Source organism: Pipistrellus hanaki (genome assembly GCF_964339955.1).
Source record: "Pipistrellus hanaki genome assembly, chromosome: 7".
NCBI classification, from domain to species: domain Eukaryota; kingdom Metazoa; phylum Chordata; class Mammalia; order Chiroptera; family Vespertilionidae; genus Pipistrellus; species Pipistrellus hanaki.
In genome coordinates this window covers 32,961,095-32,975,051 of record NC_140509.1, presented here as the reverse complement: position 1 = coordinate 32,975,051, position 13,957 = coordinate 32,961,095, and the positions used below count along the sequence as shown (strand labels likewise).

Sequence of the window (13,957 nt, the reverse complement as noted above, 5' to 3'; positions counted from 1 at the left end):
ACCACACACACTTTCTAGGATAGCGTGGTCTCACAATAATCTCGTCCAAGCGAGTTACAAGAGAGAGTAACACCCAACACCCCGCGTCTCTGGTCTCAAAAGTCGTTTGCTATGCAGGGGGGAAAAGGTGTCCCACAGGCCGGGAACGAGACGAGGGGACCCGAACAGCCAGCTGGCTAGAGCGGTCACCGTGTCGCCGCCGCTCTTGCTGTTCTTCCGCTCTCTATGGTTAGGAGCGCCAGCTCTCCCCCGCCCAACCGGAAATGTTTAGGATCCCCGGCTTATGCGCATGCCCAGAAGGTACTTCCGCTTCCGGCGTGACGTTCCGCAGCCCCGGCTTTTAGTAGTTGAGGTTGGTGGGCACTAACAGAGCCAACATGCTGCGGAATCTGCTGGTGAGGAGCTCTTCGCACTGCCGTCGCGATGTGGGGTGGGAGCGTTGGGAGAGGAAGCTAAGGGACCACGACCGACTCACAAGCCTGTTCTGAGAGGGAGAGGCGGGCGGCTTCTTGGGTCACCTTGCTCCGCGTCCTTTTCCTGCCTGACGTTGCTTTCCCTTTGCCCCAGTCTCTGCTGGGTACATAGGGAGAGCGGAGAAGCTGGGGAAGTGAGCACAGGATTGTTAGATATGCATTTTTTTTGTTTGTTTTTGTTTTGTTTTTTCCCCCCTCGCCGCCCCTAACTCTGGGGTGATGGATGAGTTTAGTAGCTCTGAAGAGAGTAAATCCAAGGTCCAGGGGGGCGGTTCTGATGCCCCGCCTCAGACGGAAAGATGTTCCTCTATTACTGAAAGAGAGTCGGTTTCAGTAGCTCCGTGGGCATCGGATTTCAGCTAGAAAAGCAGATCGTCCAGTCTTGGGTGGGACTTGAGCAGTCATGGTGGCCGTGCGGTGTTGCAGTGTCCTTCAGCCCTCCACCGACTTTGAGCATGGGAAACATTTCTCCAAATGTTTTGTAACAATAAAAAAGGTTTTACTTAGTTTTGTAATATATTTTAGAAAGTGGAGTTTTCATTTAATTCAATTGGATATATAATGCAAGTCTCCTTTTTAAATGATTTATATATTATTAAAGATCTTTTTAGGAAAAATGTAAAGAGAAGTATCTTAGGAGCCCTGCTTGTTTATTTTGAGATCACGTAATAGATTTTTAAAATGATAGAGTTTTAAATGAAAACATTTGAATTTTATTGGTGCATTTTGTTATCATTTTTTATTTCTGTAATATATCAGTATGCTTTCTTCAAGGATTACATAATACTGATTGAACTAAGGTCAAGGTCATGTTTGTGCTCAAAATTCACATGAATTGCTTCTTTAAAAAAAAAAATATATATATATATATATATATATATATATATATATATATATATATATAATTGATTTTTTACAGAGAGGAAGGGAGAGGAATAGAGAGTTAGGAACATCCATCAGCTGCCTCCTGCACACTCCCCACTGGGGATGTGCTCACAACCAAGGTACATGCCCTTGGTTTGGAATGGAACCCGGGACCCCTGAGTCCATAGGCTGATGCTCCATCCACTGAGCCAAACTGGCCAGGCATGAATTGCTTCTTGAATGTGGTCTTTGGGGACTGCAGAATCAATATATAAAAGGCTAAGTGACTGTTGCATCCAAAACAACTGAACAGACAACCTAACAGGCTGTGGGGGCGACCAGGCTGGCAGGGGGTTTAGTGAGGGTTAACCAGGCCAGCAGGGGGGGCAGTGAGGGGCAAGGAGGCTGGTGGGGGGGGCAGTTTGGGGACAACCATGCCAGCAAGGGGGGGGGGCAGTAAAGGGTAGGTTGTCGGGGGGAGCTGTAAGGAGTGACCAGGACAGTGAGGGGTGGGGGGGGGAGTTGGGGGCGACTACACTGGCGGGGGGCAGTTGGGGGTGACCAGGCTGGCTGGGAGGGGGGCAGTTAGGGGCAGTCAGCGGGCAGACATGTGAGCAGTTAGGAGCCAGTGGTCCCAGATTATGAGAGGGATATCCAACTGCTGATGATTGAGCCTAAACCAACAGTCGGACATCCTTCTAGGGGTCCCAGATTGGAGAGGGTGCAGGCTGGGCTGAGGGGCTCCCCTTCCCCCCATGTACCAGGCCTCTAGTATAGTATAAAGAGCAGAGGATGGCCAACACATTGGAAATCCTGGATGCTGGTTTATAACTTTGTTACTGACAAACTGGATAGATTTTAACTCTCACTTTCCCTCTTCTATAATTGTGAAGATTGTACATGGATGGTTTTAAAGGTTTCTATAAGCCCTACATCTGTTTAATATGTATGAATTTTTAATTTCAGGCACTTCGTCAGATTTCCCAGAGGACCATTACTACTGCTTCACGCAGGCAGATTGAAAATAAAGTTCGAGAGAAACAGAAGTTATTTCAGGTACTGAAATATTTTATAAGATATTTTTATTTATAATAGTATGATTACCAAAAGGTAAAGATAGGAAGTAAATCTGGAGATGTCTAATTATTAGTGAATCTGTTGTATTTAGCAAAAGTATAATAAGAAACTGTCTATTGATAGCTAACTGAGCATTTTCTATATCTAGGAGGCCCTTGAGAAAGCATAATAAATTAAGGGGTCAGAGACACTTTCTTTGGAGGAGTTACATCGTGTAGTTGCACAGGAATAGGCAAATAGACGTAAGGAAGGGCCCAAAATATAAATAAAGGTAAATATGTATGAATGAATTTAATCAGTGGAAAAAGTGATATAATGAGCCGAAGCCGGTTTGGCTCAGTGGTAGAGCGTCCATGTCTCTGGGGATGCACTATCTTCATCAGTTTATTTTGTTGCTTAGATTCCACACATGAGTGAGATCATGTGATACTTATCTTTTTCTTTTCTTTTTTTTTAAAATATATTTTTATTGATTTTTTTACAGAGAGGAAAGGAGAGAGATAGAGAGCTAGAAACGTCGATGAGAGAGAAACATCAACCAGCTGCCTCTTGCACACCCCCTACCGGGGAGGTGCCCGCAACCAACGTACATGCCCTTGACCGGAATCGAACCCGGGACCTTTCAGTCCGCAGACCGACGCTCTACCACTGAGCCAAACCGGTTTCAGCTGATACTTATCTTTTTCTGACTGGCTTATTTCACTTAGTATGATACACTCTGGGTCCCTTCCATGCTGTTTCTAAGGGCAAGAGGTTACTCATTTTTACTGATGCATAGTATTCCATGGTATAAATGTACCTACCACAGCTTTTTATCCACTCACCTACTGATGAGAACTTAGCTATTGTAAATTACGCCTCTATGAACATAGGGGTGCATACATTCTTTCTGATTGGTGTTTCGGGATTTTTAGGCAATATTCCTAGAAGTGGGATCACTGGGTCAAATGGCAGTTCCATATTTGTTTTTTTGAGGAAACGCCATACTATTTTCCATCATGCTTGCACCTGCCTGTATTCCCACCAGCAGTGTACTAGAGTTCCCTTTTCACCACATCCTTGCCAACACTTGTCACCTGTTGATTTGTTGATGGTAGCCATTCTGACAGGTGATACCTCATTGTCATTTTAATTTTCATCTCTCTAATGATCAGTGACTTTGAGAATTCTTTTGTTTCTTGGTCATTTGTATGTCCACTTTGGAGAAATGTCTGTTTAGGTCGTTGGCCCATTTTTTAATTGGATTGTTTATCTTCCTTTTGTTAAGTTGTATGAGTTCCTTATATATTTTGGATATTAATCCTTTATCAGATGTATCCTTGCCAAATATGTTCTCTCATACAGTGGGTTCCCATTTTGTTTTGTTAATGGTTCTTTTGCTGTGCAGAAGCTTTTTATTTTGATGTAGTCCCATTTGTTTATTTTCTCCTTTGTTTTCTTTGCCCTAGGAGATATATCTGTAAACATATTGCTATGAGAGATATCCGAGATTTTACTGCCTATGGTTTCTTCTAGGATTTTTATGGTTTCCTGACTTACATTTAAGTCTTTTATCCATTATAAGTTTATTCTTGTGTATGGTATAAGTTATTGTCTAGTTTCTTTTTTTTGCAAGTGTCTGTCCAATTTTTCAACACTATTTATTTATTTATTTATTTTTTTTTTTTTTTGCTCACAGTTTATTTATTTATTTTTTTTTTTAAGTTTTTATTTTTCATATTATTACAAATGTTCCTTCCCCCCCCCCCACCATTGCTCTCCTCCACCAGGTTCCCACCCCACCCTCTGCCCTTTCCCCTCTCCCCATTGTCCTCATCCATAGGTGCACAGTTTATGTTGAGTCTCTTCCCACGCCCTCCTCTCCCCTTTTCCCCAAGAATCGTCAGTTCACTCCCCTTCCATACCTCTGATTCTATTATATTCAACAGTTAATATTGTTCATCAGATTTTTTTAATTTCCTTGGTTTTTAGATTCACTTGTTGATAATTACGTATTTGTTGTTCATAATTTTTATCTTTGTTTACTTTCTCTTCTGAAAGAACCCCCTTCAGCAATTCATATAATTCTGGTTTGGTGGTGATGAACTCCTTTAGCTTTTTTTTATTAGTGAAGCTCTTTATCTGGCCTTCGATTCTGAGTGATAGCTTTGCTGGGTAGCTTATTTTTGGCTGTAGGTTCTTGCTATTCATCACCTTGAATATTTCTTGCCATTCCCTTCTGGCCTGCATGGTTTCTGTTGAGAAGTCAGCTGACAATCGTATAGGTGCTCCTTTATAAGTTACTACCTTCTTTGCTCTTGCTTCTTTTAATATTCTCTCTTTATCTTTTGCTCTTGGAATTTTAATAATGATGTGTCTCGGTGTGGTCCTTTTTCGATTCCTTTTGTTTGGAGTTCTGTGCGCTTCCTGGACTTGTAAGTCAAATTCTTTCACCAGGTGGGGGAAGTTTTCTGTCACTATTTCTTTCAGTATGTTTTCGATATCTTGCTCTCTCTCATCTTCTGGAACCCCCATAATTCTGATGTTGGTTCGCTTGAAGTTGTCCCAGAGGTTTCTTACATTATCTTCAATTTTCTGGATTCTCTTGCCTTCTAGCTTCTGTGGAGGAGTGTCTTCTGGTTCTTTATGTTCCAAATCTTTGACTTGATTCTTGCGATCTTCCCTTCTGTTTTTAGGACTCTGTAGAATATTTTTTATTTCAGACAATGTATTCTTTATTTCTTGTTGATCCCTTATCATTTCTTGTTGACTCCTTATTAATTCTAGTTGATCTCTTTTCATATCCTCATAGGCCTTATCCATTTTTTCTAGGAAATTCTTGAAAAACCTTATAAGCGTAGATTTGAACTCTATATCCAGACGCTTTTTGTCCTCCATTTCTTTCGTTTGTGATCTATTTTGTTGTCGCATTTCGCAGTTACAGATGGGACGGGGTTTCAGGGTGGAGCCTGCAGCTTTGGCTTCCGTCAGCCCCGCCCTATGCGGGTCCTTCAGTGCTCGCTGCCGGCGCCTCTGAGAGAAAGGTGCCCTCGATTTTCGCCTGCTGCCAAACAGTCTATGCTCTCCCACAATGAGCCCGGTATTGGGGTTCAGTTCAGTTGGAAGTGGAGTTGGAGGTGGCGTTCACAGCAGTCTGGAGCCCCAGTCTCCTTCCCGTCAGGGCAATCCCGCGGCACAGCCGGCCGTCCCTTCTCTGGGGGCAGTGAGTGCGCCTCCGGGACCTCCTTTCTCCGCTACCCCGGGGTTCCGACTTACAGCCCAGCTCCCTATGGCTGAGCCTGAGTCCCCGGGGTCTGGCCCAGAACTGGGGTTCAGAGCAGTCAGGGGCCCAGCACAGTCGGAGTTTTATCTCCTTTCCGCTAGGGAACGCCCGCCAGGCACTCGGCCTCCCTCCTCTCCGGCTCCGTCCTCTCCGCGCCGCCTGTCTCCGTACCTTAGGCTTTTACAGCTCCTCCGTGCTTCCTTCTGGTTTTCTCCTTGCTTCTTGTTGTAGGATTTCCAGTCAGTCGACTTTCCTGTAGTTCTGGGTAATGTCCATTTTATATTTTAGTTGTATTTTATTAAAATTGTTGTGTGCGGCTGCGGCTAGTTGCCTACCCGAGCAGCCATCTTGGATTTCTCCTCTCAACACTATTTATTGAAGAGACTGTCTTGATTCCATTGTGTACTCTTGCCTCCTTTGTCAAATTTTAATTGTCTAAGTATCTTAATTTTTTTATTGCAATGGTAAATGGGATTATTTGCTTATTTTCTTTTTCTGAGAATTCATTGTTGGTGTACAAAAAAGCCAGCAATTTTTGGGTGCAGCTTTGGGGTGAAATGTTCTATAAATATCAAATCAATCTGATCCAGTGTATCCTTTAGAGTCACTGTTTCCTTGTTAAATTTTTGTCTGGAAGATCTATCTAGTGAAGTAGGGGTGTTTAAGTCTTTTTATATATATATATATATTAGGTGCTCCTATATTGGGTGCCTATGTGTTTACCGCGGTTATATCCTCTTGTTGAATTGTCCCTTTAGTATTATGTAGTGACCTTTGTTGTCTCTTCTGATGGCCTTCATTTTGAAGTCTGTTTTGTTGGATATGAGTATTGCTACTCCAGCTTTTTTTTCTTTTCCATTTGATTGGAAATTTTTTCCCCATCCTTTCACCATCAACTTGTGTGTATCTTTTGTTCTGAGCTGAGTCTCTTGTAGACAGCATCTAGTTGGGTCAAGTTTTTGTATCCTTTCAGCTACCCTACATCTTTCGATTAGAGCATTTAATCCATTTACATTTAGGTTTATTATTGATAGGTACTTATTGCCATTTTAATTATATATGGCTAGGTTTCTGTCTCTGGCTCTTCTCAACATTCCCTGGCTTACAGCAATCCCTTTTAGCATTTCTTGTAATGCTGTCTTGGTGGTGGGTGATGTACTCCTTTAGCCTTTCTTTCTTTCTTTTTTTTTTTGCCTGGGAAGCTCTTCATTTGACCATCTATTTTGAATGATAGCCTTGCTGGATATACTAATCTTGGTTTCAGATCCTTGCTTTCCATTTCGTTGAGTAATTCATACCATTCCCTTCTGGCCTGTAGAGTTTCTGATAATCAGCCTTAATGGGAACTCCTTTGTAGATAACCTTTTCTCTTGCTGCTTTTAAGATTCTCTCTTTGTCTTTAATTGTTGGCGCTTTAATTATGATGTGTCTGGGTGTGTGCCTGCTCGGGGTTCTCTGTGCCTTCTGAGTTTATGTGACTTTTTCCTTTACCAGGTAAGGAAGTTTTCTGCCATTACTTCTTCAAACACGTCCTCTATCTCTTTATTCGTGCACACTTGGTATTCAAGTATTTTTTACGTTTCACTTTGTCCCACAGCTCCCCTTAAGCTGTCCTCCTGTTTTTAGTTTTTTCCTTTTAATTCTCTGATTGAGTGATTTTTTTTTTTTTTTTCAACCCTTCTCCAAGGAGTCTTCTGTTGATTTCTCAGGAAGTTTTTCCTGTATTTTAGTTGTAATTCCAGTTTGGTCCTGGGAGCATGTCCATGTAGCATCCAGTTACTTTGCCACCATTTTTAATCTCTCCCTTTATTTTAAAGAATTTAAAAAAAAAAATCTTCTCTTGGACTGAGTCTAAAATGTGATGATTACTAATATTTATAATTAAGTTGATAAACTCAATGAGTACATTTTCATATCGACACTTATATTTTATATATTCCATGAAAAGAACATCTTCATTGGATCTCAAATTAACTTTAAAAGAAAGAGTGTTGACTCTAGAAGTTAGTAGTGGTAGGAGTAGTAGTAGTAGTAGTAGTAGTAGTAGAGAAAAAATCAGGAAAATTGTAGTTCTTTTTAATTTTGAAATTTAAAATATTTAAATTTTAGGGGTTTATACAGCCATTTAATTTCATATGAATGGGTTAGTCCTTTTATTAATATTATTTTTTTTTTAATTTAGGAAGACAATGGAATTCCAGTGCATCTAAAAGGTGGGGTAGCTGATGCCCTCCTGTATAGAGCTACCATGGTTCTTACAGTTGGTGGTAAGACATTTGAAAATTATAGAAAAGTAATAGTAAGATAACTAACAATTTCATTGCTTTTACTATGCCAGTATTTTTAAAATATTTCTTATTAAATTCATTGGGATGACATTCATTAATAATAATGTATATTTCAAGTTTACAGTTTTATAATACATCGTCTGTGGATAGCATGCTATGCCAGTATTTTAACACAGGCAGTCTTTCTCCAGAATCTGAGATCTTTTTTTTTTTTTTTTTTTTTAATATATTTTATTGATTTTTTTCAGAGAGAAAGGGAGAGGGATAGAGAGCTAGAAACATCGATATGAGAGAGAGACATTGATCAGCTGCCTCCTGCACACCCCCTACTGGGGATGTGCTTGCAACCAATGTACATGCCATTGACCAAAATCGAACCTGGGACCTCTCAGTCCACAGACCGATGCTCTATCCACTGAGCCAAACCGGTTTCGGCCAGAATCTGAGATCATAATGCTTTGCTATAAGGATTCAAGGGGGTGATTGGTACATATTGTATAAGAACATTTTAATGTCTTTAACAAATGTACCAGTAAAGTCTGATGATTGGCTTTCCATGTGCCACTGGTGGCCCTGTAGGCCTTTGGAGGAATCGAAGGCATCTACTCTACCCCGTCTCCTGTAATGGGCTTTTAAACATTTTGTGATACATAAAAACATTTTACATCTCAATTTTGTACACCCTTATTTATGAAAAAACCAGTATAGACCAATACTTAATACTATATGTGAAGTGCTTTGACATTTTTTATGTGGGCAGATCCATTATTCAGTATTAGCAGTGTAATACACAATTAGTATAGTAGGAGCAGATTTATGAATTTTAGTTATTAGCTATTCTTATATTAAAATTGGTTATTTTAAAATTATATATCATGTTCCTTAGTTTTACATTGATAATACACTTTAGGGAAAGCTTGTGTATTTTTACCTCTTGTTGACGTTTTAATTGTTCTTAGCTTTCTCAGGCAATCTTAGATAAGTATGGAAATTATATATGTCCTTAATTTTACTTAAAAGTTTTTGTTTTTAAGATGAGAAATACATTATTGTGCTGTTTCTAACACTTTGTGTAGAAGTTAAGTAATATTGAAACCAGAATAAATATTATATACATGGTGACTTAAAAGTGTTTACATAGTTTAATAGCTAGTAGTTCAATTTTGAAAATGAAATGTATTTTAATAAACACTGCCTGTGTAATTATTCAAAGTATGCATATATATTTTCTTGGGTCATCCTATTTTTGAAAAAATTTGCCAGTACCCGTTAAAGTAGTTTTACTGCCAACCTTGCCTTTATCTTAAAATTTTTAGCTGGAATATTAGGTTTATACATTTGAATCTTAGAATTTCTTCTAAGTTCTTTTTGTTTGTTTTTTTAGGAACAATTTATGCCTTGTATCTGCTGGCTTTGGCTTCATTTCCCAAGAAGCAGAATTGACATCAGTTATCCTTCCAGCAATGAGCTGGTTCAGTTTCATTCAGCTCTCTATGGACCAGTAAGCTGACGATGGCTGAGTTCTTCTTTGGGATCAATATTTATTGACTTGTACTAACTGCCACCAATAAAGCAGTCTTTACCATGCTTTGTCTTATTTTATCACACTTTAATGTACATATACCAGTAATTTTCAGCTTTTGGTCAGTATTATAAATTTTAGGTAAGGAAAAAAAAAATTACTCTTTTGTCATTAAGGTTGTATAAAGTACCATTGTGATTTTTTTAGTGAAATTTTATTTTTAGCAGCTCAGAATTACACAATGGAATGACCTTCAGCTTTAATTGAGCTTGAAGTCCTGCCCCCAATCTACTATATCCTGGGATATGCTAGAACCCGAGGTTAGTGGAAGCAGGCTATTTTTGGCACATGGGGTTCAAGTTTTTTTTTCTCTCCTTTATTAGCTATGTGAATGTATAGTTAAATATTGGTTGTAATCAGTTTAGATTTGGGCTTTAGTAGATAACTGTGAAATAATTTAGTGTTTATTTCTTTTCATACTCAGAATGGGTTTCTGTTATGTTTCTTTAACCATAACATAAAGTGTAACTTTCCTTAAATACTTAGTTCATTTTTAAAAGTTATCTTCTCAGAGGAGATTAAGGAGTTAGACTTTTCCATCTCTGCAAGGTGTATGTTTATAACTATCTAAAGATTAAGATTAGAGTCTAGATGCATCAGATCTAGGGGGAATCTGTGAGTGAGGGCTGTATAATAAATTGCAGTGTCTGGATGAAGTGGATAAAAGTAATGTATTTAGAAAAATTGAGTCAAATTTGAAATAGCCAAACTTAGCCTTTTCCTATTAAAACATTGAGACTTGGGCTACAAATGCATCTCAAAAGGTACTTAAGGAAAGGTTTTTCAGTATTGACTCGTTAAGGTTGGAAAAGGTTCTTGTAGCCATATTGTTAAACCAGTCACTAAATGCATGAATCTCATTTCTATCATCAGCAGAGAACACTGCTTTTGAAGGGATGGGAGTAAATCGCATTAGACATTTCTAAATGCTGAGAAAGTTCTTAAGATGGTCTGGAATCTGGTTCAATTCAGTGATTCAAAGCTATAACGCAATCATTGATAAAATTTTAAATTAGAGGCCTGGTGCACAAATTCATGCACCAGTGGGGTCCCTCAGCCTAGCCTGCAGGATCAGGCTGAAACTGGCTCTCTGACATCCCCCGAGAGATCCCGGATTGGGAGAGGGTGCAGGCCATGCCAAGAGACCCCACCATTGCGTGATCATGTCTGGAGGTATGCGGGAGGTTGGCCAGCTGGGGAGGGGGGCCACGGGAGGGCTCCAGGGCGTGTCCAGCCCCTCGAGCTAAGTTCCGATTGGCCAGACCCCAGCAGCAAGCTCACCTACCAGAGTGTCTGCCACATTAGATACTTAAGTATGGTGCTCAGTGCATGTCATAGTAAGCAGTTAAGTGGCCTTAGTATATCATTAGCACATTACACTTTGGTGAAAAGGCCAACCAGATGACTGGACACGTAGCATATTGGGCTTTTATTATATAGGATGGCATTTTACAAAGAATTTCATAAACCCGATTGAAATGCTTTATGGCATATGGGAGATACTGTTATATATTAAAAAAGGAAAACGACCCTGTTGGTGTGACTTAGAGGTTGAGCGTGAAACCTATGAATCAGGAGGACACTTCAATTCCCAGTCAGTGCACATGCCCAAATTGCGAACTGGATCCCTAGTGTGAGGTGTGCAGGAGGCAGCCAATTAATGATTCTCTGTCTTCATTGATGTTTCTATCTCCCTCTCCCTTTCTCTCTCTGAAATTAATAAAAATATTTAAAATAAAGGACAAACAACTTGATACCCTCTACAACCTTCATATCAAAAGGCTTAATGCCAAAAATGTTTGGTCTGTTAACAAGGCAACCTTAGATAAAGTAAAAGTAATTTAAATTCATGATACTTAAAAAGTTCTTCTTGCTAAGATTAAATATTTGTCTTTTATCCTAAAATTCTGCTTTGTAAGCAGGGGTGGGGATGGGAAGGTGAGCAAGGGGCAAGATTGCAGGAGAGGGGTTGCTGAATAGAATCCTATGCAAATGTCTGCTATACTTTGCATTTAGTAGTTACTATTATTTTTTTAATTTTTATTGATTTTTTACAGAGAGGAAGGGAGAGGGATAGAAAGTTAAAAACATCGATGAGAGTGAAACACCAATCAGCTGCCTCCTGCACACTCCCTACTGAGGATATGCCCACAACCAAGTCACATGCCCTGGACCGGAATCAAACTCGGGACCCTTCAGTCCGCAGGCTGGCGTTTTATCCACTTAGTCAAACCGGTCAGGGTAGTAGTTACTATTACTGATAGATTTCAAGGATTTACCGAAAGTTTATAGAACAAAGTCCTTAAGAAATACTATATTGAAAATGTAGCCTTTAGGAAATAAAAACACCATCATTCTAGTCTTCTTTTTATCTTACCGCACATTATACTTTGAGAATAGTTTCTGTTATTAAATAGAAGGAATTCTATGTTTGTACTGTAGATACTAATACAAACACTATGGGAGGGAGGGAAGTAAAATTTTGTTAAAATTAGTACTATGCAGGCCCTGGCCAGGTAGGTAACTCAGCTGGCTAGAGCGTCATCCCAAAACACCAAGGTTGTGGTTATGATCCTGTCAGGGCAAGTACAAGAATCAGCCACTGAATGCATAAATAAGTGGAGCAACAACAACAGATAAATCAGTGTTTCTCCCTCGCTCTCTTTCTCCCCATTCTCTAAAAATTTTTAAAAAGTACTATGCACAAACCCCCTGGCAACGGGCAAGGTGACACCTGATGTGTGGTGTTGCTCTTATATCAATCGGGCAAAGCAGATATACAGTCCTCAATTCATCCTAACTTAATGCCTGTGTTGGTGGCCAGAGCTGTTCCATGCTTGAGGCACATAAGATGATAATTGCTAGGTCTTGGAGGGAAAAAGGAAAAAGATCAGAAACACTGGTCTCATAATAAGTAGGTTATTATTTAACTGAGGCTTAGGAGGGATGTAGTTTTAAAGTTTGTGGAGCTGTTATTGCTCTAGTAACTTCTAGATAACAGTAAGTAGGTAGTTCTAGCACAACTCCATTAAGAGTGAACATGTCACATAGTTTTTGTGGCATGGATATCTGCTATTTGCACATAAAACGGCACTATGAGAATAATAAGTGGGTCACTATTGGCTTTCAGAAAATTAGATGGGGGTCTAGTGTGGTAATGCTGGAATTATTTCAGAGGGCAGTTACTGTGAGTCATGTATTCTCAGGAGCCAGAATGTTCAAATCCTGAGTCTGCCATTTGACTGTCAATGTGCTCTTAGATGCATTTAACCTGCCTGTTTCTTGCCTGAAAAGTGAGTTTTAGAAATTGTGCATATTAGTTGTTGGGGAAAAAACAAAACCCGAGAAGCACTTAAAATGGGCCTGGCACAGTTGTAGCTAATAATATACATGAGCATCTGTCTTTTTCTGGGTTCAGGGGGGGAAAAAAAAAGTACTATGCACAAAGTTTATATTCTGTAGCTCTTTTAGATGAAGTTAAACCGTATTTATAGATGAAAAGAGGGTATGCAGTTTACCCAAAGCTACAAATAAATGGCAGCACAAAATTTGTCTCTTCCACTTTATATTTGAGATCCCACCTCAGTGCGCTCATCACTGACCAGGTGGCTCTGCTACTGCTTGGGGCATGCACACTCATTCTTCACACCCCGGGGAAGCTCCCGAGATTCTGTGGGAACCTGTGGCATTCTCCTCTTTGAACCCAATGTGCCCTGTACTCATCTTCATTAAGTTTCATTCCTTTTGATTTGAATTCAGGTTTTAATTAAAATTTTTGATAAGACTGGGAACCAGTATAACATTGCAGGTAATCCCACAGATGATGGAGTTACAAGACCAGCTTCCACCCTTGAATTACCATGGGTAGCTAAACTTGCTAAGCCTGTATCCTCAGTCTCTGAATGAAGTAATACCTAGAGCACATAGTCATTCTAATATATATAAAGCATAAAGGATGTTTTCTGACACAAGCCCAGTGTGCAAAAAAATGTTAGCACATCTGTTACCTCTGATACAGGAACTATGTTTTTTCACTTACATCCCTATGAACTTGGCACAGAGTAGGGTTATGAGCTGGTCAGGGCTGGTAGGGCAGGTTCACAATTTCATCTGTCCTAGGTGACCAGTCTTTTGGCTCTGCTGTCCTTAATGAAGCCAGCAATGAGCACTCAGGACCTAGAAGCATTTCAGGCCCTAGCTCTAATTGTTTCTAATGCCCACACCAATACCAGTTTTTAGGGTGGGTCTTCTCCCCATCCAGTCAACCTCCCCTTCCCCCCGGGGTGTAGGGCCTGGGGTAGGGTGTCCTTCCATCCCCCTGGGAGTGCGGTGGTGGGGGTAGGGTGTCCATGCAGGGGGGGTTGGAAGAGCTCCCTGTGGCTACTTCCTCTTCCTTTGTAGTCTGGGCTCC

The 13,957-nt window shown here is 40.1% G+C and overlaps 1 protein-coding gene across 1 annotated transcript; it reads left to right on the top strand.

Annotated features, from left to right (window-relative positions):
* Positions 1–264: 264 nt before the first annotated feature.
* COX7A2 (cytochrome c oxidase subunit 7A2) lies at positions 265–9,551 on the top strand. The gene is made up of 4 exons (XM_084889254.1): positions 265–395; positions 2,304–2,393; positions 7,859–7,943; positions 9,349–9,551. The coding sequence occupies exons 1-4, from the start codon at positions 378–380 to the stop codon at positions 9,405–9,407; spliced, it is 252 nt and encodes an 83-aa protein (XP_084745380.1). The 5' UTR covers positions 265–377; the 3' UTR covers positions 9,408–9,551.
* Positions 9,552–13,957: the final 4,406 nt, after the last annotated feature.